Source organism: Cheilinus undulatus, linkage group 3, assembly GCF_018320785.1.
Source record: "Cheilinus undulatus linkage group 3, ASM1832078v1, whole genome shotgun sequence".
Classification (NCBI taxonomy): Eukaryota; Metazoa; Chordata; class Actinopteri; order Labriformes; family Labridae; genus Cheilinus; species Cheilinus undulatus.
In genome coordinates this window covers 9,467,437-9,486,763 of record NC_054867.1, presented here as the reverse complement: position 1 = coordinate 9,486,763, position 19,327 = coordinate 9,467,437, and the positions used below count along the sequence as shown (strand labels likewise).

The 19,327-nt window shown below is 40.8% G+C and overlaps 1 protein-coding gene across 2 annotated transcripts in view; it reads left to right on the top strand.

The window, feature by feature from the left end:
* The first annotated feature begins 641 nt into the window (after window positions 1-641).
* The window catches only part of cadpsa (Ca2+-dependent activator protein for secretion a), a 297,442-nt gene continuing 278,756 nt past the window's right edge, over window positions 642-19,327 (top strand). For both annotated transcript variants that reach the window (XM_041783235.1, XM_041783234.1), the window contains exon 1: window positions 642-1,162. In XM_041783235.1, the coding sequence (XP_041639169.1) occupies window positions 803-1,162 (360 nt within the window). In that variant the 5' untranslated portion in view covers window positions 642-802. The remainder of the gene's footprint in view (window positions 1,163-19,327) is intronic.

The following is a 19,327-nucleotide window of genomic DNA, read 5'->3' as shown; positions in this document are numbered from 1 at the left end:
GATGGCAAAATGTAGCTTAAATTGATTAAAGGTGGCAAAAAAGTTGGGAAAAAAGTGTTATTTAATGGCAAATGTTAGCTTAAATGAGCACAATGGGATACAACTGGCTAAAAAGAAGGGGGAAAAATGGCCCACTGGCTATATTTTGCCCCCGGGCCATAGTTTGGACACCCCTGAATTAGGATTATTTCAGGGATCCTGTTTCCTAAAAAAAAAAAAAAAAAAAAAAAAAAAAAATTCTACTGTCGCAAATACTTTAAAAAAATTTTTCCCACCCTGATATTTTATTTCATTCATGCATTTTCATTGAAGTAGGCTGGCTTTTATTGTGAAAGGTGTGATTCCGGTCCGTCGCTGAGTAAATCACTCTTTATGTGACTCAGTGATCATCAGGTGGCCGTTCACTTTCAGTGTGCTCAAACTGATCTGAGAGCAGCCTGAAGCCCAGCCTCCTCCTCCTCCTCCTCCTCCAGCAGCAGAGCATCAACATCAGCGCTTCCTCCTGTTTACTCCCCCTGCGACCCCTCCCCCTTTATATCATCTCAAATCCCTCCTATGTGCCACTGACTGGCTGAAAAACCACGCAGCGAGCCTCAGACTCTCCAACACTTTCTTTTCTTCCTCTCCGGTATTGACTCGTCTGTCGGCAGGTTGTGTGTGTTTTCTTTTTTTTCCTGGAGAGCAGCAACAGTCTGATCCTCTCATCCTGGCTCTCCCCCTCTGAGCCCTACCGGCATCTTCCTCTACTTTCACAGTTTCTACAGCCAGAGCAGGTGCAGCCTCCACCCCAAGCCTCGGCAGCATGTTGGACCCGTCTTCCAGCGAGGAGGAAGGGGATGAGATCCTGGAGGTGGAGAGGAGAGAGGTGGCGGCCCCGAAGAGCGTCGCAGGAGCCCGGCCGTCAACGGGCCGTGCCGCCGCCGCCGACGGCCACAGCGGCGGCGCAGGGCTCCAGCCCCGGGGCCGAGGGAGTGGTGGCGGCCGCCCCTCCAGTCCAAGCCCCTCGGTAGGCAGCGACAAAGAGAAGGAAGACCTGGAGAAGATGCAGAGAGAGGAAGAGGAGAAGAAAAAGAGACTCCAGCTGTATGTGTTCGTGATGCGCTGCATCGCGTATCCATTTAACGCAAAGCAACCTACTGACATGGCAAGGAGGCAGCAAAAGGTAAGATCAGAGTGTAAAAGAGGGGAAAACACCACATAATAAGGGCTTAAATCACTATTTCCTCATGCAACACATCGCTACGATACGTGACACCAACTGTTGCTTCCACAGTCGCATCATGGAGTCTGTCTGGCTCAATTTTTCAGAAATAAAACACAACTCAGACTAAGAAGGCTGTGCACATGACGTATCCTTTCGTTTTTAGTTTATTTCAAAACATAGACGCATTCAACTTTTAGTGTAACAGGTAGTCGACCGTCTTTGATGGATGAGGCTCAGTCTGCTCACTTTGCACTACATCTACCAGAGACTAGGCACTAAACGAGCAAACGGAGCCTCATATTTCTTTGTGAATGACTGTTGTTTCATATTTCCCCCTTTATAACCCCCAGGGAGTCACAGTGACAGAGCTTTATAGTGGTAGATAGGTTCTGAAGGTTTTAGAGACAAGGGAATCCAAAGTAAAGGCAGACAGGTTGGAACATAAGGAAGAGACTGAAGGATGAATGTGTGCTCATGTTGTTCCCACCCATTGTAGTAGCTCTTGCATATGAGAATAGCCTCTGGGTGCAGAGGCATCAGGGGTCCCCCTCCTTCTCATCTCAAGCTGAGCTCTTATTAGAACAATCTATTGCACAGGAGACAGAGCGAGATCCTCACCACCGACAGAGCCAAAAGACAGAGGGGAGCCTTTTTATGATGAATGAAAGCCTGATGCAACCCCATAAGGAAATATTACTAGGAATATACCTTCAACTTAAGAAATATTAAATCAGTTCATTGGTTTGATCATTACACAGTAGGAAAAAAAGTCATATTTAATGACATGTTTTCTGCTGTGAACGTCCACAGACACCTATTGGTCTTTACCTGAATGTTTTAGGAGACAGCATGTTCCTTAACAGTCAGACTTTGAATTAATAATATTAGTAGGGCTGTCAGTGTAAACCTGTTTTCTAGATTCAGTTAAGGTCAATAATTACATTTTTCATCATATCATGATGTTTTATTTGATCTCTTAGTTAGGCTACTGTAACTCTGAATACCACTCACAGTAGTTATTATTGTTAAAATGTATTGATACGTAAACATTGCTTTATCTGCGGTCTGCTGCAGACAGCATTCGCGATATCTCTGCCATAGTGAGTTGAGTGTTTTTATCCCTGAATGATCACATAAAGGCGGTCATATTTGGATACAGATGGAGATGTAGTCGGCAAACTAAGGGGAGAGACCCGTCTGAAATATATTCACACAGCCGAGAGAGGAGAGGATATCATCTTTCCCTCAGCCACAGCTTGCAGCTAGCTTGTTGAGGATGCTGCTTGGGGCTGACACTGTCAACAGGCATGCGGGGGAAATTTCATAATAAAAGTGTAGCTTTAAGCATCGATTTAGATCGATGTTTTGACTTCTCATTGATCTAATTGGATCATCAATCAACCAATATATATATATATATATATATATATATATAATGATATGCACTGATGAATGGTTACACCTTTATTACCTACACAGACAGTATATCACTGAGTCATTTTGTACATGCATTCCTGCATAATTTTTAATGTATAACAACGTTAAATATAGGGATGCACGCAGTGAAACCGTTTGAGTGGTTTAAATTTGCAGAAGATTTATGAATTATTTAAACCGATTACGTATCTTTTTTTTAGATATAAATAAACTTGGACTTAAAATCCCAGTCTAATTCTCTTTCAAACTGTAATGAACTTCCTGCCACTAGAAGCCGCTGTAGCTTCAGTTAATAGCCGTAGCCATCCTGTCAGAGCTTTCCCAAGACACTTTACTGGACGGAAATCTAAGAAGCTTAGCCATTAGCGTGTTGTAGGAACAACACAGTATGACAGTTTTCTAAGTAGAAAACTGAAAAAAGTGTTATGTAGGCTGTTGACGGTTGAGCTAACTGCTCAGCTGAAGTGAAAAAAGGCCACATATCGCAAAGTACAAATCTGCTTAGAGGGAAGACGGGCAGAGCTAGCTGCTAATGTTAGCCATGCTCCACAGAGTATATCAGGCTCACATCGCACCCGCTGATACAGTAACCCTGTGAGGACTTAAATGTTTTCAAAGTATTTCCTCCTCTCTAGACTAGACAGTTAAACACAGTTTAAGTAGATATTTAGCTGAATGAAGAAATGGACACCTGTGAACATCTTAAAGGAAACCCTACACCTGACGATATTTCGTACCATTTCGAAGATACAGATCAAATTCCAAGTCAAAGTAAAATTATGAGTTTTGCTAGAGTTGCAGCGGGCTCCTGTGATATCAGTCATGAGGTGTAAGGAAGTGATAAAACTCGATCCGACAAGTTATAAGGCTAACCTGACATCATACATCCATCTGGTAAACCTCCCATAGACGGTGTTTGGGAAAGGGCAGAGCCTTTGAAAAAAAACTTGAAGGGTGATTGGATGAACATTCTGTCTGTCACATCTTTACTGGCCAATCAGCGCAATGAAACATGTGTTCGTAGGTATGCGCTGCTACCGAGGAATAAACTCCAGAGAACTGCACAACACGAACCATGGCGACTGTAGACATGTCAGTAAACGACTTTGGTCGTTTTTGAAAAGAAAACAACTCAATGCTGTTCTTTGTTCTTCTTTTAATGGAGAAATGTCATCAAGTTTTGATAAAACTGACGCTATAGCAGCATCCATGCTAATCTCTTCCACCATAATTGCACCAGTCTCTTGTTGCTGTTAGCTTATGTAAACCCAGACTCTGCTGCGCCTGAAAGTACTGCCACTCGATGCTGATTGGTCCTGTCACTTTCTTACAGGGCCCAATCTGCTTATATGGAAGCTTTGCAAGATGGATTTGACAGTGAGAAACACAGAAACGGGCGAATCCATCTGCTTTGCAAGGGCAGTCTTTCTGCAGCCTTGGCGTTATGACAATATTAAACTTGTTTGATACCGTAGTAAGTCGTTAATCTGGTCTTATGCAAATGGTTTGTCAGTGATGCAAATGTCAACCACAACCAATTTGATCCAGTGTTATGCCTAAGCACATTAAATCACTACACTCTTCAAAACATGAACGTGATTGTAGATCAATCTGAAGCCGCTGAATGTCCGCTAATAACTCAAAATATGGAAAAACTTCTCAGCCCGGAGCTGCAGTCAGATCTCTGAATCGCTGTTTGTGTTTCTTGTCTGTCAATTCATCCCAGACTGACATGACAGGTGCATTAAACCTCCATTGGGTTTTTCAAAGTAAAAACTGGATCGGTTTGTGTCTGTGGTGCGACTACTCACATTTCCATACTGTGTTTTTATTCTGAAGAGTTTCCAGGATAGTTTTTCGGTTGTTGCGGTAACATTCAAAGTTGCTTCGGATTTTAACTCATTTTTACTCGATGTGAATGTTTAAAAAACATCAGATTGTACAAGATGTTAACTCAAATGCAATTTCCATCTCCTTCTAAATCTTGTTCTCTGCCCAAAAGTTGTTGTTGTGAATTTCCATCAGATGCATCATGGGAAAAATCTACAAAGGAATCGTATTTTAGTCGTGTAGTTAGTGACCCCAAGCAGGGGTGCAACTACCTGCTTTCTGAGGGGTATGCAGACACATGACAGCGCCCCCCCCCCCCATCACCACCACCAACAACAACAACAACCTGATTTTTTTTTTTTACGTGTATAAATCTTATGTATTCGTGGACTAATATAAAAGACAAGACTTTAATTACAGACTTTTATTTTAAAGTTACATATTAAAGCAGGTGATCAGCTCAATCAAAACCAAAATATAATGTATAATAATGTAACAACATGTAACAGCAGCCATTGCTCAATACATTCTTTGTAGTGGAAATATGAAATTATGACATCTGAACAACAGTTTGTACTCTATGTAACAATGTTACCAATAAATTGTTACGTCATGCCTTTGCACTCGCCCATTTGTCAAGAATGGCATCAAATGAAACAGACAGTGCCACATTGTTTTCAATAGAGATCACTGCTAACTGGGTCAAGCAATCATTGCTCATACTTGAAGGAAGGTATGTTTTGATAAGCTTCAGCTTACTGAAGGATCTCGCGGCAGATGCAACTGTCAGAGGCGTGGTCAGGAATACTCTAAGGGCTACTGTCAAATTTGGGAACACCAACTCAAGATTCTCCTGTATGAGGAAACTTAACTTCTCAAGAGCCTTGTAACCCTTCAGAAGACGGCCTGCTGGGTATATTTCTTGAATGATGTCTCTGGAAACCTCACAGGTAGTCCGGGACATATCTGGTAACTGATTCCTCCAACTCAGCTTTTGTCATGTGCTCCATTTTAATGATGAATTTAAATCTCTCAGACACAAGCTGAAGATTGGAAAACCTGTCAGACAACTCTTGCAGGACTGTGTCGACAATGACATTGAAAACCATGCCCCTAAAGTGCCTCTCGGGTTCCTTTTCATGATGGCCAGTGCTGGAATTGTAATTTTTGAACCTCTTTTGCTTCCTAAAACGTCCCTTTGAATTCTGGAGAAGCATCCATTTCAATGGCTATCCTGCGTGCAATGTCAAGTGACTTCTCAAAGCCCTCCTCTCTATACTTGAGCAAAAACTCTTTCAGAGAATTGATCAATCTAATGGCTGTGTCCATTGAGACATCTGCTGCCTGTAGTGCCTTGCTTACAAAGTTGATCTCTGACAACAAGTCATACCAAACCAAGAGGCACACGAGGAACTCCATACTTAGAATCTCGTCAGACAGTGACTTTGCCTCTGAGACAATTTTGCTGTCTCCTGCCACTTCTTTAAGCTTTTCTAGTGCATCTAGAATCCCCCCCAACTGGAAACGTACAGCTTTGACACAGTCTAGCTTTGCTTCCCACCTGGTGTCACTCAGAGGTTTTAGTGTGATGTCAACAAATTCTGTGAGAATATCCCACCTCTTCACAGAAGACGAAAAGATGGTGTACAATCTTTGAAGAGTGCCAAAGAAGGTTAGACTCTCTCTGTTGGATGAGGCTGCATCGCATAACAAAAGGTTCAGGCTGTGGCTACAGCAGGGGATGAACAGAGCCTCTGGATGTCTCTGTTGTATTAAAGCTTGGACACCCTTGTGTATTCCCTTCATATTAGAGCCATTGTCATAACTTTGCCCCCTACAATTAGCCAACTTCAACCCCAGACTATCCAGCACCCCTGTCAGTGTATTTGTGAGGCCTTTCCCAGTTGTGTCCTTCACAGCAGTGAACCCCACAAAAGACTCAGTAATAGTGACCTTCTTGTTTTCATCTGTATGAACATACCGTGTGATTACTGAGACCTGCTCTTGCTTTGAAATATCGGGTGTGCAGTCCAATTCCACTGCAAAGTTCTTTGAGGCTTTGGTCTGGGCATAGATTTGACCTAAAACACATTCTGATATTGAATCTAAAAATTCATTTTGAGTGCACCAGGACAGATATCCGGTGTTTTTTTTTTTTTTTTTGAGGCAGCCTTTCTAAGATGCTCTGCCAGTGTGACAACATACCGTGCTATGAGGTCAAGGACACCCAGAAAGTTTCCATTTAGGATTTCCTAACTGCATTTTTTTCCCCAGTGGCAAGTTTCTCTCTGCAAGGAAGAGTATGCAGTCGATCACTCAAGTCAACGCACTTCTCCAGTGTGTCTGTTTCAGCGGCCATGGCTCCCTGCAATTCGCTATCAATAGTTTTACCTAGGTGTAAGCGGGTTGCCAATTCTTTCCACATCAGTAAGCATTTATGTGATAACCACTGGTTTCATGGTGCTTCAGTGTTTTTGAAAGACACTGCCAGTTATTATACCCCACCACAAGGCGTGTGTCAGCAACTCTACCTTCACCAAAAAGCTTACATGCACAACAATAGACTCTGTTAGTACTTTTGGAGTACAGAAACCAATCGCGCTCCACTTTGTCTCCATTGGACAGTACACAAAAACACCATGCTTTGGAAAAACACCTTTTACTCTTGTCTAATCTTGGATATGGCCCATCAGGACATTTCTGTGGGCCATTCTCAACCATGTACTGCCTCAATGAGTCCTCCATTTCATGTGGTGAAGGCCATTCAGCTGGATCTTCTGAGTAAGGCCTTGCCCTTGCTCTCTCCTCTGCACCTCTCTGTTCCTCTCCCTCTTCTGCACTTCTCTCTTCTGCACCTTTCTGTTTCAGTTTCTCTTCATCATCATCTGGACCTCTCTGTTCCTTTCCCTCATCTGCATCGCTCTGTTCCAGTTCCTCTTCATCATCATCTGGACCTCTCTGTTCCTCTCCCTCTTCTGCACTTCTCTCTTCTGCACCTTTCAGTTTATCTTCATCATCATCTGGACCTCTCTGCTCCTCTCCCTCTTCTGCACCTCTCTCTTCTGCACTTTTCTGTTCCACATCCTGTTCATCATCATCTGGATCTCTCTGTTCCACATTCTCCTCTGTGGTGATTGACTTGCCAGTCTGCCTGCACTAATTTTCCCAAAAGGACACAGTGAATAGGTTGGTCAGCAGAAATTCAAACCATACAGGGCATCTAGGTTTTTGTGGCCTCACTAGTTTAGTTATTCCTACCTGATGTCATCACTGATCTCCTCTACAGCAGATGCCATCACCAACCTCATTTCTGTCTTCTTCAGCCCTTGCCTGTGTTCTTCTCCGCTAAGTCATATGGTCAAACAGGCATTATTTAATAGCTTTGAATAAGTAACACATCTTGCTAATGCAATTTTTCAATATAAATAATATTTAGAAATTGGTATCAAGTGGCTATTCCTACACTTACACCTAATATTAGACCAACCTGTTGCCTTCCCCTGTCTGTCCTGATTCTTTCTCTCTCTTCTTCTCTTCGTTGTCTCCATCCTCACACCTGAATGACATGAACTTTGTGTTAAGGAGGTTTCAAAAATACAGCAGTCAAACCACATATAAAAAACATGAAATTTTTAATATTAAATGATATCTTTATTGGATATCAGTTACTAATTGGATGCTGCATCTGATCAGACTTTTCAGAGACGTCACAACAGCACTGTAGTGTTATATCAGAGTGAAGACATTTAAACTCAAGTGTATCACTCCCAAGTTCTGTAATTGATCTGTTTTATGATTCACCATCTAGTTAAAAAATGATAACTGAACAACAAAATAACCACAAACCTTTCGAGAAAACAGCAACCTGTCGTTTTACTAGTAGCAGCTTTAGCTAACCTGAATATTTACAAGCCTCCTCTTGATACACGGACATAACTTACCTTTTTTTCATTCCTATGACATCTTTCTCCTTCTCCCACTTCTGTTTCCTGTTTTGTGCGCTTGAGATCTTTCTTCTTTGCCTCTCCGTCTTCAGCTACCTGTCATCAGATGACAACATGATTCAAATAAAAACACGTGCACCAGTGCTTGAGGGGGCGCACACTGGCGCGCCTGTAGTGTGTGTTTGGGGTGGGGTGGGAGGAGGGGAGGTGAGGGAGCGGAGGGGCGCCTAATCACTGACATGCCTCTGTTATTGATCATATCATTTACACATGCACAAACAGCTGTTAAATACAGAAAATGCAACTTGAAATAATTTTCCCCCCATCTTTGGCTTTGGCACCCCTCTAGCGCGGCACCCCTATGCGCCGCATATAGTGCATACCCACTTTTTGCGCCACTGACCCCCAGTCTTTGCAAAATCTTAATCCGTGACTAAAAACTCAACAACTTGCTGACAGATTGTCTTTAGATGTGAGAGGCTCTCAGATGTTAGTTGTTTTAAAGCCTTCTAAAAGTTTTCGCAAAGTCCTCTGGTGTAAGGCCAGCCGTAGTTATATAGGGATGTAACAGAAACAAAGCCTCAATGTATGATAATACCTCTGTAACAAGTCCATGATACCATATTTATAGTGGTACCAAAAAAACGAAAAAAAGTGACGTTAACATTTATTACCCTCGCCGATGAAATCGCCAGGGGGTTATGTAAAGGGTTCCGTATCTTTGTTTCTTTGTTTGTGTGTATACTAGATAACTTGAGAACGGAAAGTCGGATCTTCACCAAACTCTCAGGGAATATTGGAATAGCGACAGGGAAGAATCGATTAGATTTTGGTGATGATCCACGCATCCGTTCGGTCTTTTTCGGACTTCGAAATTTTGAACACCATAGTAATCAATGGGAGTGTGAGTTCCTCGGTGGCACTGCTTAGGCATGGGTCTGCCACCACAGACGGCCATTCTAGTTATACAATAATTGCACTTTGAATATTACAATATGCTCAAAAAAGTGCCCTCAATTAAGAGCACTGGTAATTACCAAAATCGTTTTTTATGTTTCTGCAATGGTTAATACACCAATGTAGAAGCTCTTTAACCCAAATGATATTTTTAATGCTAAAATAGAATTATTATTGTTATCCATGAATTTACTGATTTACAAAAAAACTGAAAAAATACTCAAGCACATGAATATTTCTTTATTAATAAGTCAGATGATAGTTATTGACTTGCATTCCTGAACAGAAAAATGAGTTTTAGTGGTTGAATGTTATGCTTGATTAATTTCTGACTTCTCAGAGAAGCCCAGTGAGCCGGCTCAAATTTGGGTGAATTCAGTTTGAAATCCCTCATTCCTGTTCAAAATGGTAAAACGTGGAGAGCTGACTGAAAATGAAAGAGTCCGCATTAAAGCACTTCATGATGCTGGATGGTCTTTGAGACAAATATGACAGGTGGTCTAATAAATTTGTTAAGCACTGTATATACTTCCAAAACCCTCATTTTCCACCACTAAAAATAGCTCAAAGTCTTTGGTGATACATTTACTGATACACCTTGTGATCTGTTGAACGCTTCCTTAAGAGTCTTTTGTTCCAGCTGAATTCTGCTCCTCACATCTTTGCGAATCTTTTCGGGGTGATGATTTGCTCCTCATGCGACTTTTTTCCCCCCATCAAGTCTGTCACCGCAGTCTGGCAGTGTCTGCTCATTGTTTTTGTTTGTCTGTCACCTTTTCTCCTTTCTTATTTCTTTACACAGGGGAGCCAAAATGCTTCAACTTGGGATGCTTTTACACCTTAGTTGTTTGGGTTGGACTTGTACTTCTGAATTTGATACACACCACATGACAGGCAGGAAACCCTCCTGTTGTTTGCCTTGGACCATGGTCTGGCCAAAAGATGTGGTTTCAGTCCAGACCACGCTGAACCATAGTCTGGTTCATGCCTAATGTGAAAGCATAATTTTGAAAGATTTGGACCCTTTTATAAATGACAGGAAATTATGGCATGAGAACCAGAAATAGGAAATCTAGCCATGGAAGCTAATGGGGAGAAGGGGCGACCAGATGCCTATTGACATCTGGTGTGACGATGTTATCAAGGGCCAGCTGGAAAAAAAAAATAATAATAATAATAATAATAATATGGTAACTTTCCAACTGAGAGAATGAAAGAGAGAGGATACGAGAGGATGGTGAACAGCGCCACCTAAAGACAAACAAACTGTGGCAGAAGCAAATGAAGGTGCACGATGCTCTGTGAAAAGTGGTGTTTCCACAAATTACCATACAATATAACTAAAACACTGGGTCTGGACTTTCTGGTGTGAAAACACCCTTTAAGGCTTATTTATGCTCTATGTTTGAAATACGGATACAGACAGAGTACTGTTCTTACTCTGTGTGCATTTCATCTTTTGCGGCTATGGACCAAACGTTGCAACACCGCCCCCGGTCGTGGGGCAGTGTGCTGCCAACACTTCATCCCAGAGTAAGAAAACACACCAAAGAAGAATTATTTGGCCGGACTTAATTGAGTTTTCAGGGGAAATATTGCTGAGTATTGATTAGGGCCGAATGATTTGAGAAATTAATCTAATTGTATTTTTTTTACCCAATATTGCGATTGCAACTTAATATGCGATTACATCTTAAGTTCTTAATCTCGTGCATTTTCCAGCAAAACAAGCAATAATTCATACTACACTATAACCAACACAATATTAGATTAAACTGGGGCTGGACAATTTTGAAAAAATATCTAACTGTGAGGATTTTGACTCATTTTGCAAATTGAATGTGAACTTTTGTATTGAAGGAATGATAATTTTATTGATTCTAATATTGTATGTATAAACATAAAAAAATGGAGAAAATAGGATTTTTTTGTACACTATCCTAAAAAGACACCACTAGAATGACTGCATTGTATGCAATGCAAAACATCTCTGCTACAAAAACAATTTTAAACTGGTATTTTAACACAAATTTCAGGTTAAAGAAATATTGCCCCCTCTGTGCCCAGCCCTAGTTTTGAGTAAGTTGTTAGAAAATACAAACATGTCAGTGATGTTAGCTCACCTTGGCACAAAGACAGACAATGATAAGAGCACAACTAAGAAGAGGACAGACTATTCTTTCTTTGGTCTATGGCAGTGATTCCCAACTTTTTTTCCTTAGGGCCCCCCCCCTCTAACCCCGAATTTCCATATACAGTGTGCGCGCCGCGGGTTTGCTCTGACCGAAGGGCGAGCGACCTTGCCCACTAGAAGCGAGTAAGCAAGCATTGATCAGCAGGAAGAGATCACGGGAGAACTGCGAGTTCACACAGGAATAGCATGTCAACAGTGGACTATTTTACCTTTTGGGGTTAATTTGTCATCCTTTCCGACATAAGTCCATGATATTATTGCTTCCTCCACTGAGTGAGTACATTAGGAAGTTCAAAGGTTAATGTTTACTTAAAGGATCTGTGGTTTTATGCAAAATTCCCTGGCTAAAAGTTAACTTTTCCTCGTCAATGGCACCATTGTAGCTCTGTGACCCACTGACCTCTCAGTGACCCTTTGCTCTCGCTGCAGGATGAGACGTAATGTTGATAAAGTGATGATTTACGATTGGGAGTCCATGCATTGTGTTTTATTTTGAAAGAACCAGATGTTCCCCGCTTTTGACTTCCATGGTTGGTGCTTTCTGAACGACACTGAATTTACGAGGTTTGGCAGAGGCGCTGAAATAGACCTGCGGCGTATCTGAAACGAAGCGGAGTGGAGTGCTGCTCCGGGCACACGCCACTATGCTCCGGCTATGGAAATGCTATGATAGACTAGAGAGGGAGCAAAGCGCACCGCAGTTTGATTCGCTGGCATTCCGTGGTGTGTACGCTGTATATGTAAATTCGGGGTAAGAAAGCGCAGCCCCCCCAAGACCCACTTGGAAAAAGTACGCGTCAATTCTAGTTGTTTTTATTGACAAAATCCAACCTTAATAGGCCTACAGACACTATTCATGAAAAAGATCTAAGTACAAACTAGCTATTATTACTACAGCATTTCAGAAATACAAAAAAAGTAATATTAATGAAGAAAAAGAGGAAAACTTGAGTATTTTTTTTTTTAGTTTAACAGTCTTAAATTGTCTTTTTTTTTGTAAATTTACACCATATAAACTCAGAAATTCTGAGATTGTTTCCTTGTAAAAATTTGACCTTATAATCTAAGACTCTCTTTTTTACCCCCAAATTTTCCCTTTTCACACATCCTCTTGATTTTTTTAATCTTTAGAGGTGACCCTAATATGACTCCATGCATTAAGGTTCTAGTCATCATTAATGTCTTTTTTTTTTTTTTTTTAAATATGTTCAACAAATTTTCACAAGGTCAGAGCAGACAGGCTCCCACTCCCACTCTCTTTGGCGCCCACCCAAGGCTTGCCTGGACCCCAGGTTGGGAACCACTGGTCTATGGGACAGATAGAGCAGCTTCAAACTAGCTCAGCGAGAGATGGCGACCTCCAGTGTTTAGTTTGTCAACGTCTACTCCAGCATAACAGACTCACATCAGTATGAGAGCCATGAGGGTTGTAAAGTTTAAACTGCACAGATCTGTTTTCATGCATTTGTTGAGCATAAACGAGCCCTTAGTGTAATAACCAAACATTAAGAATACCTACAAATTGGCTTGTTTTATAAAGTTTGGCAGCATCTTTCTCATTTCACCTCTTTACTGTAAACGATTGACACAGGGCATGGCTCTTGATTTGCTGATCTTTTGGGCTCATTTCTTTCTGCCAACAGGTCTCAAACTTTTTACCAGTAATGCAACTGTAAAATTATAGCCAGGAAAGATGTTAAGAAAATAACTTAGCATTTCTTAACTGAAGAAACAACCTGCTTTACTGACATTGTTCTGTAGAATCAGTCACTTCTCGAGTTAAAAGTAGTGCCGTCATGATATTAATTTTGCCAGCACTTTAACTGCAATTTCCATTATGTTTTAGCACCAAGCTAACAGCCTCATATCAGCATTGTGGTCCAACTGTGACACTCCCTCCTTTGAGAAAAATGCACCTACCATCTCAGATGATGATATTGGCAGATAAGGGAAGTAAGATTCAGTTTAAAAGGAAAGAATAACAACAGTACCTTTCCCAACACTCTCTGGTGAACTTTTTATTTGAGATGAGCTGCTTTGACATTAGACCTATACTAAGTCTAGCCTGTATTTAGGGATGCACGATGTTGGATTTTTGCTGATATCCAATATGCCGATATTTTAAAATTCATTTTGGCCGTTACAATACCGATATTTAATTACATTTTCTCTACTGTAAAAAACACCAATTCCATCCTGTACTACAAATATTTATTTTTAAATATTGGTAGGCTGTTTTTTTAGAAACAGACAAAATGTGATTTTATCAGAATTGGATATATTGTTGTTGTTGTTGTTTTTTTTATACAGTAGTACACTAATGATAAATTTACAGTAATGTCTTTAGGTTACATGTGGTTTCCATGCTACATGTATGTTTAACAGTACAGCCAGAGTCATCTGCATCTTTGAGGGCAATAAAAAGCAGCAAAATAACCTGCTGACATTGAGCTCCACAGTGTAAAAAAGAAATAACTTATACATTTAGACTGATTCTCCTTATTACTCAGCCAGTTTACAGGATGGCTCCCTGACATACTCCTGACAAAGTGCTTTAAATAACAACAACAAAAAGATTCTTAAATGAAAAAAATCTAGCCATAGTTCAGAGCGTAAAAATGCTTTTAGATTTTTGAGACTCAAGATGGAAAAAGAAATAAAACTTCAACTGAGGTAGTTCTCCTGATTCTGCTTTAAACAGCACAAACTAACTAAGCAATCTAGTTTAATGGGCATTTTACTGTAAACTGCTCTGTAAGAACCCAGTGACACCCACATCTCCAGTACTGAGACAGGACACCTGCAGATTGTGCACCATGCATGGGAGACTTGGCACACAGAAGTCTGTGTCATGTTTTGCGCATGTCATGTAGCATGACATGCATGTTCTTTTTCTCTTTTTTTCCATATCCGAAACATGTTAACAAAGGCAGCTGCAATTGCGGCTGCTGAGCGAGCACTCCTGTGAGTGCAGGACAGGCTTTTTAAGAGTGAAATCCTCATATCTACTGAGGCAGTGAGGCTCAACATGCCAACAGGACGAACATTTGATGCCCATATATCTGTGGTGAAGCTAATATGTTTAGCTTTAACTAGGAGCTTCTTTACATGACTGGAAATGAAACTTTGCAGTTCAGATAAGGCTATAAGTGCCTGCTAGGTATAACGTAACAGGGCTTTAAGCATCATTAGCGGAAGCCCATTTATTCTACCACACTGAAAGACTGATCACCAAGAGCTTTTTCCTGATCAGCTCCTTACCTTTGGGTAGTCGCTGCTGTATTTTTTAGCTTTTTCGAATGACTTAAAGAGGGGGTATTATACTTTTCTCATTTTTAAAACATAAATATAAAGTCATAATGTTGGCTGTCCATACTTCATCACCATGTGACTGAATTCTATCTTTCAACATTTTTATGTTGTTTAATTAAAGCTCATTTTGATTTTTGGGCTGCCTGGTGGTGTACTAATTAGTGCTGTTACCTCACAGAAAATTGTTTCTTGGTTTGAATCCCGATGGGCCAAGGCTTCTCTGTACACAGTCTTCATGTTCTCATGCGTGGGCTCTATCTGGGCTTCCTTTCCCTCTCCAAAACCAAGCTCGTTAGGTTAATTGGTGTCTCTTAAATTTCATAGATATGAATGCGCGAGTGCCTGGTCTTTTGCCTCTGTATGTCAGCCCCGTGATTGACTGATGACCTGTCCGGGGTGTACCCCGCCTCTCACTTAAAGACAGCTGGGATTAGCTCCAACCCCCTTAGACCCTGAATGGGAGAAGTGCTGTGGATAACAGATGGATGATTGGTTCTTGCCTTTGCTGTTCTCTAAGTTTTATGACTTTCAGCATATTCATGGTTTTTAAATACTGGACAGCTTGTTTTGATGTGTTGTCTTATGGCTCACCTTATTTTTGGGTTAAGGTTAGGGATGGACATAATCACAAAATATTTTTATCAGTACTGTCTGTCTGTTCGGCGGTGGTCTTTGACTGGAATTTTGAATGAATTAGCGAGTGATGGAAACATACGACTCCATTTGAGTTTTTTCGTAAGTCTGTGACATATGTTGCACTGAATATTATTGTTGTCTTTTTTATCATGATACCTTTAGACATCACCTGGTCATGCAGTGTTTCTCCTAGTCTTACAGCTTTGGTGGGGATGGGGGTTGTCCCATATGAGGATCTTGCCTCATATGGGGCTTAAAATCTTAAAATCCTGTAGTGTGTTGCTGGCTTTGTCAAGTTTCATTGCCAAGTATGATACATTCTTTTCAGACCATCATATGGCTTCCTACAATATGAAAACAAGATGGAGGAGTTTAATATTACTAACATAATCATCCTCCCATATTATCTTTTTAATCCTTATTCATCTATTTCTTCCTTTACAAAGTGTTCAGATTGTTAAGAGTGTTTAAGGTCAATAAATGCATGACATGCAGTTGATGTTCTCAGTAGTCCACTGTATTTGCTGTGATAATGTCTTTTGCCTGGCAGTTATTAGCATGTTGAAAAATGTCTGACAACCTGATCGTTTTTGGAGCCTCTAGTTTGAAACACCTGGACCTTTCCCCCTAAAAAGCATTAAAATCCTCATTTCAGTCAGGAACTTTCCCGTCATACATTTTATCATTTTAATTGCTAAATGGATATGGTTTTACTTGGCGGAGAAGGCCCTGCTTATAAAATGCTTCCTGGCTTAGTCAAACAGCATGCTTTGACTTTCCAGGGAGGGCATGCTAAAAGCCCCATATGGATAGATACATTTATGATAAAGTAGACTGAACAGAATAAAATTAGTTCAAAAGCAAGAAATCCATAGTAGTATGAATCTGAACATGAGGGTGCAACAAGCTTTATGCTATAAAGGAGGAGGCTGGGGTGGAGGAGGTTATGCTTCACCAGCAGCAGCATGGTACATCAGCATTAATGCTAGCAGTGAGAAGAACACCAAATTTACTGTAAATACACCCCTGTGTTGAGAGACAGCTGTGATTGGCTGTGGGACCTGGGAGGCAATAATTGACCTCTGGCTAAGCCATGCCCCCTCCACTCACTCTGACAAACAATGAACATTCAGTGACAGATGCTATTGCAGTCACAGTAGGAGACATTTCACAGGAGGCCATTGATGATTTTTGGAGACAGAAAGACCACAAATCATCTAGATGTCACCAAAAGGGTTTAAACTACACACTGGAGGGATATATTAATCATTTTATTGCCGAGAAGGTCAATAAAAAGCTTCAGTTACAAGCCAAAATTTACAGGTCCCAGTGCAAACGTGATAAACCGCATCTCGTTGCCATCACAATCTCAGACCACAAGATAGAGGATCAGGATCAAAGTGCCACTAAAGTTAAGGTTTCTGGCTCAGAATATGAGAAAACTATAACAGCCTTTTTACCATCTTTTCCACGAGTGTCTCTCTGTTAGTTTGGTGCTACAGTATTTACATTGAATAATTCAGCATAACATTTGCCAACCTTTGTTATCTCGGCTTTTACAGATAAGTTAACGAAGCTAAGCTCTAGAAGTTAACGTTACTTTAACTAGAGCCCTTTGGACAACAGCTAACAATGATGTATGATCACCAAAGTACAAAAACTAGAACAAAATAGGCCAATGAACTCCCAACAAACAACGTGACACAACGACCAATGCAGCTAGGAGCTAACGTTAGGCTAACTTTAGCTAACGTTAGAGATGTTAAAGATAACTTTATATTTCTTTCCAGCAAAGTCACAATATGCTGTCTCAAATATGATGTTGGCTTACCTTAGAACAGATGTTGTTAATTTTATCCATGTTGAGTTGATGTGGTCTACTGCAAAACTTTCATCCAAAGAAGACACTTTTCTCGGTTTAGATGTGGCTTAGGAAAGGGTAAAAAATACACTCCGTCGCCCAGCTTTTCAGGATACCTTGTGTTGGAGTCGCATGTTCCCCATGAACACCGTTTGACCATTTTTAAACCTAAAATCTCAAAAAAACCTCGTAAAACCGGACGAAAACTGACTTGCTCCTATTCATTTCAATGGACGTCCAGGCAGCCAATGTCTGAGTGTATTGGAGTGGCTATATGCACTGTGATTGGCTCATCACGTTTGAGGGCGGGACTTAGCCATAGGTCAGTTGGGCTCAGCTGGTCGTCAGCTGATCACGGCGGGGCGCTTGACTATTGTTTCCGGCATGAACTAACGCTGAGCTTTGTTTTCTGCTCTATTGTTGTCATCTTTGAACCTGAGCTACCTTAACCTTCATGTTTTAGTTCAGTTGAGTTTTCCAGCTGATACCTCCCAGCTACAGGTCTCTGTTGTTGAATACAAATTCAGACTTGGAAAAAACTATTTTGTTTTTGATATATTACTCAATAGCAGTGGCAGCTACAGGGAGTCTGACTGTTAGGATTATTGTGGATTGTCCCTGTCATGCACTGCATATAGATTAAAACAACGAGGGATTTGGGGGTAATGATTAGTAATTTTTTACAAATTGAAAATGTTACACTGCAATTTCTTTACTTGGAAAAATGCATTGAAATAAAAATGAAGGTGTCCATTTAAAACTGAAAAATTTAATCCATTATGAGAACATTTTTATGTAAAAATTCATGAACAATCAATCAGTCTTTTTTGTATTGTGCCAATGAATAAGAATAAACCTAACTATTTCAAGTGTAGCAAAAAAAAGACACCAAACTGCATTAAAAAGTCTATTTGATGAGCTGGGATAAAACTATCCCACCTCAGCTTAAATTTAATAGATTGATTATTTTGTAGTTTTTGTTGGATTGGATGATACAATTTATCAAACAGCCCTTAAACCAACCCTACCCTTGAACATATTGCAGGTTCCTTCTTGTGTATTTACTGTTTTTCTTACATAGTAGTGAGCACATTTACATTTGAACATGTTTTGCTGACAGCTGAAGAGGAGCAGGAAAACCACAGCACTGTCAGGCTGAACCTCGTGTTTACTCCATGATTCAGACAAAGGACACCTGTGAGAGTATATCAACACTACAGAGCTCACTAAAGGTCTTGTTATTTTCTATCTGTGTCAACATGTTATTCTGATCTCATCATGTTACTCTTCCTCTATACAGCTCATTGTCCCGTGAGATCCTCCTCTGCTCTGGGGACTGAATGATGAAAGACACTGCTGTCATGAGCTTCTTTATAAATAACTGTAGCTGAATGGGCTGATGACACCAAAAACCCCACTATTATACTGCCTTTGATAAAATAACAATCTAGTGTATTTTGTTTTGGCAGTGAAAACTCTTTCAGAAGACATACACTATATTGCTAAAAGTATTCACTCACCCATCCAAATAATTGAAATCAGGTGTTCCAATCACTTCCATGGCCACAGGTGTATAAAATCAAGCATCTAGGCATGCAGACTGTTTCTACAAACTGTCAACTGTCAGTGGTATAAGTGATTGGGAACGATAGCCACTCAGCCACAAAGTGGTAGGCCATGTAAAATGACGGAGCGGGGTGCTGAGGCGCATAGTGCGCAGAGGTGGCCAACTTTCTGCAGAGTCAATCGCTACAGACCTCCAAACTTCATGTGGCTTTCAGATTAGCTCAAGAACAGTGCATAGAGAGTTTCATGGAATGGTTTTCCATGGCTGAGCAGCTGCATCCAAGCCATACATATGCAAAGCGTCGGATGCAGTGGTGTAAAGCACGCCGCCACTGGACTCTAGAGCAGTGGAGACGCGTTCTCTGGAGTGACGAATCGCACTCCTG